This window comes from Trifolium pratense, linkage group LG4 (assembly GCF_020283565.1).
Source record: "Trifolium pratense cultivar HEN17-A07 linkage group LG4, ARS_RC_1.1, whole genome shotgun sequence".
NCBI lineage: Eukaryota > Viridiplantae > Streptophyta > Magnoliopsida > Fabales > Fabaceae > Trifolium > Trifolium pratense.
In genome coordinates, this window is record NC_060062.1 from 43,313,190 (window position 1) to 43,321,298 (window position 8,109).

At 34.6% G+C, this 8,109-nt stretch overlaps 1 protein-coding gene across 8 annotated transcripts; it reads left to right on the forward strand.

The window, feature by feature from the left end:
* The first annotated feature begins 327 nt into the window (after positions 1-327).
* On the forward strand, positions 328-7,658 carry LOC123921108 (histone deacetylase 15). 8 transcript variants are annotated; one of them, XM_045973512.1, is made up of 18 exons: positions 328-463; positions 842-972; positions 1,345-1,536; positions 1,736-1,847; positions 2,468-2,544; positions 3,303-3,378; positions 3,538-3,602; positions 4,024-4,079; positions 4,290-4,413; positions 4,506-4,631; positions 4,786-4,836; positions 4,960-5,028; positions 5,553-5,661; positions 6,072-6,151; positions 6,417-6,499; positions 6,588-6,633; positions 6,862-7,033; positions 7,268-7,658. In XM_045973512.1, exons 2-18 carry the CDS (start codon positions 850-852, stop codon positions 7,378-7,380), a joined length of 1,674 nt encoding a protein of 557 aa, XP_045829468.1. In that variant the 5' UTR covers positions 328-463; positions 842-849; the 3' UTR covers positions 7,381-7,658. The 8 variants fall into 8 exon arrangements, with proteins under 8 accessions (XP_045829468.1, XP_045829470.1, XP_045829471.1 ...); XM_045973514.1 differs by having other exon boundaries at positions 1,351-1,536; XM_045973515.1 differs by having other exon boundaries at positions 842-957.
* Positions 7,659-8,109: the final 451 nt, after the last annotated feature.

Genomic DNA, 8,109 nt, shown 5'->3' on the forward strand with positions numbered 1-8,109 from the left:
TAAATGACGCCCTACGCGTTTCCCATTTTACCCTTTCGTTACTTAAATAAATGACGTTATAAAAATGAGAATTTTTTAAAAAATACCGTCCGAATAGCGGATATTATAAAGGTATGATATTTTTTCGGGGATGTACTACCTAAGTAACGAATAAAGATATTTTAGTAAATTCACATGATACGCGAGAAAATAAATAAATAAAGTGATAAAAGTAAATCTAAAAAATTAATGGGTTAAACGGGCTGGGTCATGATCGGGAACCCCTAGGCCCTAGCTGTCCTTAATTTCTTTGCACCTTGTTTTGCTGAGCTGTAAGTTACTAAATTACTACTATAAAAGAGTTTACAATCCCGTTATATTTCGACCAAAAACCAAAACAAAACCCCATTTCGACCCCTAAACGTTCTCCGGTGACTTTTCCACACTCCGTCTCTGCTTGGTGTGGCCTACACACCGTTAACCGGTAACTCTCTCTCTCTATCTCTCTCTCTCTCCGAGCAACAATTATGGATAGATCTCGTTATCAACTGTTTTTTCACTAACCACTTTCTCTCTCCATTTTCCACACACTTGCAATCGCTTTCTTATGCTTCTTGATTATCTTGATTATTAATTAATATTAAAGTACTCTTTTCTTTTTCTTGATTTCTTGATTAAATTTTTCTGTTATAGCTCCAGTTCGATAATAAATAAGCACAAAAAAAAAATAAAATGCTGCGTTTCCCCCCAAAAATGTGTGAACTGAATTTGAATCGCTGTGAAAAATTGTGGTGACGTTGACTCACATTGACGAATTTCTTCAAATTTCTAGGGTTTTTGACTGTTCTCATGGTTGTTGTAGTTGTTGAAATGAATTCTGTAAAGAGTAGGGAAGCTGAGATAAGTGTTCACAATCAAGCTTATGAAGTTGGTGAGAGCTCGGTTTCAGATGCTAGTGATGAAGTTGCTGAGGCCAAGGTACAGCCTAATGCCGCATGTTTCCGCTCAAACGCTTAATTATTGGTTTTGTGTATATTGTACGATATGATGGTTATATATATGCTGTTTTGATGTGTGATTGTGAACGAGACCTAGGTTTAAATTGCAATGTAATTGGATCACAATCTTTGATGTTGTGGAAAATTGTTGTCAATTGTATTGCAGCTAATGCTTGGAATTAAATATAAGTAAAACGGTATCTGAAAACTTGATGCATCTGGTTTAAAATTCAGATACTCTTTTTGCTATATTTCATTCTGGAGGGAGTAGTTGTTTAAGCTTCGCAACCCTCGGGTTGTGTCCACAATTGTGGTCATGGACCATTTTGTAGAACCTTGACTGAGATTGACAGTGTTGTTTGCTTAGCTGCAGAAAAGGGCCAGGTTGCAGAAGGAACTAACTTTTCAGGACTTGTATGAAAACCAAGAGCTGTTTGATGAGGATGATGACGAGGACGGTGATTGGGATCCGTCTCAGTTGCAGAAGTGTCTCGAAGTCATCAAGTGGTTGTGTAAAAATTGTACTGTGGATAACATAAACGATGATGTTTGTTGCAGAGTATGTTTGTAATTTTCCTTTAGCATTGTATGCTTAAATTTTGATTTTTTATTTATGAAATCTTATTCTTTTATGGATAGTTATCAATCGTGATATATGGGTGTAAACTGGATTTGGTGGTATTATTCATCTCGTATCATTATTACACATTATTCTTTAATTTTGTGAATAATTATTTAGTGATATCTTCTATTTACAGATATGTGGGGAGCATAAAGATTCTAAAATCCTGAGCCTTGGGCATTTTGCATCTCCCTTTGCACCAGATGAAGATCTCAATGAGATCCGGCCAACCATAAAAGGACTGAGAGGTGAATTTGCCTGCTAATGATTCTGTCATATAGTTTTTTTTTGAAGAAGGATTGTGTCATATAGTTATAGTCGACTCAATGGTATTCCGTACATATTTTAGATTTTATAATTAATATTACTTTCAAAGATGAATCTTGTCAATTGGATGTCTTCATTACGTCTGAATGTTAATTTTAAACTGTCAGAATCAGGGATAGATAGATGTTAATTTTATATGTTGATTCATTAAAATTTATAATCACTCTGCGATTGCTCAACCCTATTTATTTATTTTTCAGTAGCACTCAAATTAAATTAGTAGAGAAAAGAACAAACAAGGAGGTTTGGTACTCAGCTTTCAAAGGACTGGTCTCCTTGTAGTAAACCATTTGTTTATCAGAAAACTCTTGACCCTAGCAACTTTATATAGATTCATATGACTTTTTTTTAGTATTACAGCAAACATCAATTTAAGAAATTACAATGTATGAAAATGCTCAGAACAATACTAGTCAGATTTTTATCTGTAGCTTCTTAGTCAGATTTTTACAGCAAACATTCTCATATTGTTGTACTTTGATTTTTCCCCAGTGTGGTATCAAACTTCAAAATTATTTCAGTTTTACCTTTTATTTTGTAGATATTGACCCACTGGAATCTGCAGCAAACAGTTCTACGGCAATTGGCTTTGATGAAAGAATGTTGTTGCATGCAGAAGTATGGTTCTACTTGTTTTGTTGATTCCCTTTATACCTACCCCCTTTCAAAATTGATGCTATTCATTATTACTATCATACTAGCACATATAAGCATTTTCGTTTCGGCAAAATATCCAATCACAAATAATTTTTTTATTTTCAATGAAATACCAGTGTTTTCATGTCTTTATTTTGTATGCTTTGAAAATGTTGAACTGGAAAAGAGGAACATCCAGTACTCACCCACCTACACTAGTGCATTTATGGGCAGCGTGGGGAATTTTAATACTCGCAACTAATTTCCGTTTTAAACATTCCCAAAGTAGCATGTTTTGTATGTATTATCTTTTAAATTTGTATATGAATTGTTTTGTAGTAATTATTTAAGTGTTTCAAGATTATACCACTTTTGCTGTAAACTTTAATCATTCTTTTGACACGTTTCTGTATGTGTTGCAAAATTATTTCCTTATATTATAACTTTTGACTAACATCGACCTGGGTCTTCTCATAACCTGTGTATGGATACCATCCGTTATTCAGCTCTGTTCTTTTTTTTTTCTTTGTCTTTTCCAAATCAGAAAAGGCTCGTTTGCTTGGTCCATGGTCTTCGCTACACACTACAACAGTTTCACTACTGTAGCCACTAGCAACCTCTGTAGCTTTTAATTTTGATGCGTCTTATGCATGCACTGTGATCTGTGTTTTTCTTTGGTAGGAATTTCAAGATTGTTTATGTGAGATAATATATATTCTCGTGGTTGTTGGTTTGAGTAGGTTGAAATGAAACCGCATCCGCACCCTGAAAGGCCAGATCGACTTCGAGCAATTGCTGCCAGTCTTGCCAGAGCTGGTATATTTCTATCCTAATATTTGATATTTTCATTCATTTTTGGTGATTATCAAAATTTACCACTTAGCCCTACTACTGATATCCTTCCCATTTTCATTTTTCTTTGATAAATAGTCATATTGATCAAGTGCATTAATTCGTAAAATTTGAGTCATGTAGGTATATTTCCAGGAAGATGCTGTTCAATTCCTGCTAGAGAAATCACTCAAGAAGAACTTATGATGGTAATTGAATTCCCTATACTTTGTATAAATTTGTGTCGCGCACACAGATTTCCACCTATTTCATTGCTTTTTTAATGAGAGATCCCCAAACAAATGTAGGTCAATGGCACATACTTACTAATGATATATACTGAACATTGTTTTAGGAGGCAAAACTGACTTTTTTCTTTTACTTAAATATGTTATAAAACACGAATGCGTCATGCCCTTTTTTTTTTTATTAAACATCAATAATCACTGTTTTAGTATTGGTAGTTCATCCAGTTCCAGCTGCATCTTGTCATTAGGTGATTATGCTGCTAGGACAACTTTTGTCACCACTTTCCAGTTTCTGCCTTTGTCTAGTTTTCCTTTTATAGATCGCAAAGGTAACTGTTGGATCATCACACAATTCTAACCATTTAAGATATTGGAATTGAAGGTTCATTCTTCGGAGCATATTGAATCTGTGGAAGTTACAAGCAAGTTAATGTCTAGGTGTGTAAATCTATTTCTAATTATATTTTGTTTTATCTTCCTTTTGTACAGATACATTTTTAATAGATATGTTGTTTTTAATACATCCTTTATTCTGGCCGGTCCTGTTTACTGGATTTCATGAAATGCTTCAGTTTTTAGATTTTAATACTATTGTTTTACATTGGCAATATATCTTTATCATGATCAATGGTCCTTGTACGATTTCAGTTACTTCACTTCTGACACATACGCCAATGAGCATTCAGCATGTGCTGCTAGGTTGGCAGCTGGGTTATGTGCTGATCTGGCATCGGCAATTGTTTCTGGACGTGCCAAAAATGGATTTGCTTTGGTACGAATCATTGAGTTGCCATTGATAACTATCATTAAAATTCAAACAATTTAAGGTTTGCTGTAGTTAATTTTTGTTCCTAACTAAAACAGGTTAGACCTCCTGGTCATCATGCCGGTGTAAAAGATGTGATGGGGTTTTGCCTTCACAATAATGCTGCAGTGGCAGCATTGGCGGCTCAGGCTGCAGGGGCTAAGAAGGTGCTCATTTTAGATTGGGTAATGTCTTTACTCATCTATCTCTGTAATCATGCGATTTCTGAAGGCAGTGTTGACCAAGACATTCACTATGTTTTTTTTTTTAAAAAAAAAATCAGCAAATCGTTCACTATGTATTTAAGTAGTAGTTGATTATACTTCCTGATCATTGCAGGATGTTCATCATGGAAATGGCACACAGGAAATATTTGAGCAAAACAATTCAGTGAGCTGCATTTATTTTGCTCTCCTTATTTTTTTTATATTTTTTAATTAGTTTAAGCTTTTATGAGGCTAAGCTACTTTCTCTCCAATTTAATGATGCTTACGAGTATTGTCTATTCTGTAGGTCTTGTATATATCATTGCATAGGCATGAGGGTGGAGCGTTTTATCCTGGTACTGGAGGTGCTCATGAGGTATTTGATTGCAGATTTTCAAATTAAACTGCTGCTGATGGCCAACTCAGCCAGCATTTTGGTCTGGTATTACTGGAAATATTTTTTAAAGGGTGATTTTTTAAAGAAACTAAAACAGGTAGAGATAAATATTTCATCGAGGAATTTAGCTTGGGTTATCTTGACAAAAAGGGCTTGGGTTATGCTTTAGTTTTGTCCTGTGTAGATATGATTTAAGAGTTTCATAGGCAGGAATTGGCCAAATAGAGTTTAGTATCATGTGTAAACTACTGGAAGATATGTCTATACTTTTTCTCTGAGATGCTTACTATTGAAGATTCGAACTTATGTCCGGGTGATGGTTTAGTTGTTATTGACTTATTGCCATGTACTTTTGGTCAAATGGGTATTTAGTTCGTCTCTTCTATCTTTTGCTATTCTGCAGTTTGGTTGCAGCACTTCTATCTTGGGTGCAGAAGGAATTCTGTCGAACATATTTAAATTCTGATAACTAATAGTACTCATAAGTTCATCTGTCTTTTCAGGTTGGTTATATGGGTGCAGAAGGTTTCTGTGTGAATATTCCGTGGAGTCGAGGTGGTGTTGGTGATAATGATTACATTTTTGCATTTCAGCATGTTGTACTTCCTATAGGTTAGTATGTATTGTGGCTACTGATGTTTGTATTTTATTTCTAGTGCTAGACTATGTTGATCAATTGTAATCTAAATGTCCTAAGAATATGTTGATCAATAATTTCAGAACCATGCCTTTTAGGAAGTGAGTAAATGATCAATTAAAACAACTTCAAGTTCAGACATTTTGTTTTTCATTTATTCCTTGGGAACACATAAAACAAATTTTTGCACGAGTATAACATCAGCTGTTGAAATCAAAATGCGACATCTAAGAGGAATAAATAATTTCACCAAAAAAGTAGAGGAATAAATTATATAATGCGTTTGTTTCATATGATTGTCTATTCTCCTTTTTGGTTGTATTTTTTAATATAGGCAAGATATTCTCTGCTTGAAACATTTTTATTGAATGTTATTCCTTTTCAGCTTCCGAATTTGCTCCAGATTTTACCATAATATCAGCAGGATTTGATGCTGCTAGAGGTGATCCCCTAGGAGGCTGTGATGTAAGAATTTTAACTCGATCTTTATCTTCTTAGTGGCCTTTTTTTGAATCACTTCACTGAAATAAAATTGTCGGCAGGACTATGCAATAAATTACATCAATTCACCATATACAGAACTTAATCTCCTGTTTGATATTTTTTGGCATAATCTTCTGCTTAGTTTTACTGAGGATTAAAAAATTCACCAAAATTGAAACAACCTAATGTGTCCATAATAAATCAGCATGCTATTGCGTTCACATTGAGATTTTCATCGATCATGCAGATTACTCCTTCTGGCTATGCACAGATGACACACATGTTGAATGCCCTTTCTGGTGGAAAAATGCTTGTTATTCTTGAGGGGGGGTTTGTGGCTCATACCTTTCTTAACTGTTCAGTATTGAATTAGGCTCTGCATTTTGCTTCAAGCTGATGTAATTACATTTTATTGCAGCTATAATCTTCGTTCTATATCATCTTCTGCAACTGCAGTAATCAAGGTGAATTCCTCTGCCGTTCATTATCTATAGTGATATCCCTGCTTGGGTGTGCCTCTTTCATTTCCTTTGTTTTACCCCTTTAGGAACACTGGTGTAGTTGACTAGGCATTTAGATTTTTCATGTATATATGTAATCTTTTGCATGATTGTGACTTGTGAGAATAATAAATCAGAGCTATTTTTATTGTTGATAATTTTTGGTTTCTGACTGGGGTTCTAATGGAACAGGTATTACTGGGTGATAGTCATGTATGTGAACTGGAAAACAGTTTCCCTTCCAAATCTGGCCTGCAAACTGTTTTCGAAGTCCTCGACATTCAGAATAATTTTTGGCCTTCCTTGAAACCTATCTTTATGAATGTGATGTCACTTTGGAAAATGTACTGTCTTGGGAAAAAAAGTAAGGAACTGTCTTTGATTTGTATTCATTAAATTTTGCATTCTTATATGTTTTGAAATAGTTTTATTTTGATATATTTCACCTGGCGGGATTACCTGTGGGAGGGGAAATTTGCTATCTCATCCCCTGCTTTACAAAATATTCTGTGCACCTGACTGGCAATAGAGAGTAGAATTACCCTTTTTGGTGAATCTCTGAAATACCTGATTACAATTATGATTATTATTTTTGTAGGCAAACCCACCAAAAAGAGACGCCGAGTTATACCACCGATGTGGTGGAGATGGGGTCGTAGAAGTTTCTTATTCCATATGCTGAACGGCCATCTTCGTGTAAAATCAAAATGACTTTTTTGAGCAGAATTTTGAAGTACAGGAATACCTAGTAATTGTCAGCATGCTGTATATTCTATCTTCATTCCAGACTATATTTTTTGGTTGACCTTGTATGTGCAGAAGCTTGTTGACACAGAAATTGGGAAAGAGGGGGAAAGAAGGGACCCCTAGGGTAGATGTAAAGGATAAAAATGACTTCCTTGATCCTTTTTTGAATTTTTTAGAAGCTATTAACATGGCAATGTGAGAAATTAATCATCTCTCTATGTGGTTAATTGGGATTTTCCGTTCTTGATTTGTGTTTAAATATTTGCATGTTTAGTGTCATTTCATTCTTTCAGTAGAAGAAAATATTAAAATGAGCAGACCTCGAGGTTCAGGCAGTTTTTTTAATAATTAAATCGGAGACAATGTGACATACGTCGCGCTGGCAAGTTTTGTTTTACTAGTTTTGTATGAATAGACAAAGAATTGAACTTCCATAGTTGTGAACTTGTGATGACCCAGTAGGCTAGGAAGCTAAACCTGAGGATCCCTTTTGCAAAAGGTAAGTACTGTGCAAAACATAACAACATATGACAAACGGTTAAGAAGATATTGAATAAGTGTTATTTTGGTATTTTAGAGGCAAATTGATTAGAGGACAAAAAATTGTCCTGTTGTATTATTTAATCCCTTATTTTTTAGCAGATCAAACGCACCCTGAAAGTTTCAACTAATTTTTGATGTTTTGTCGAGTGC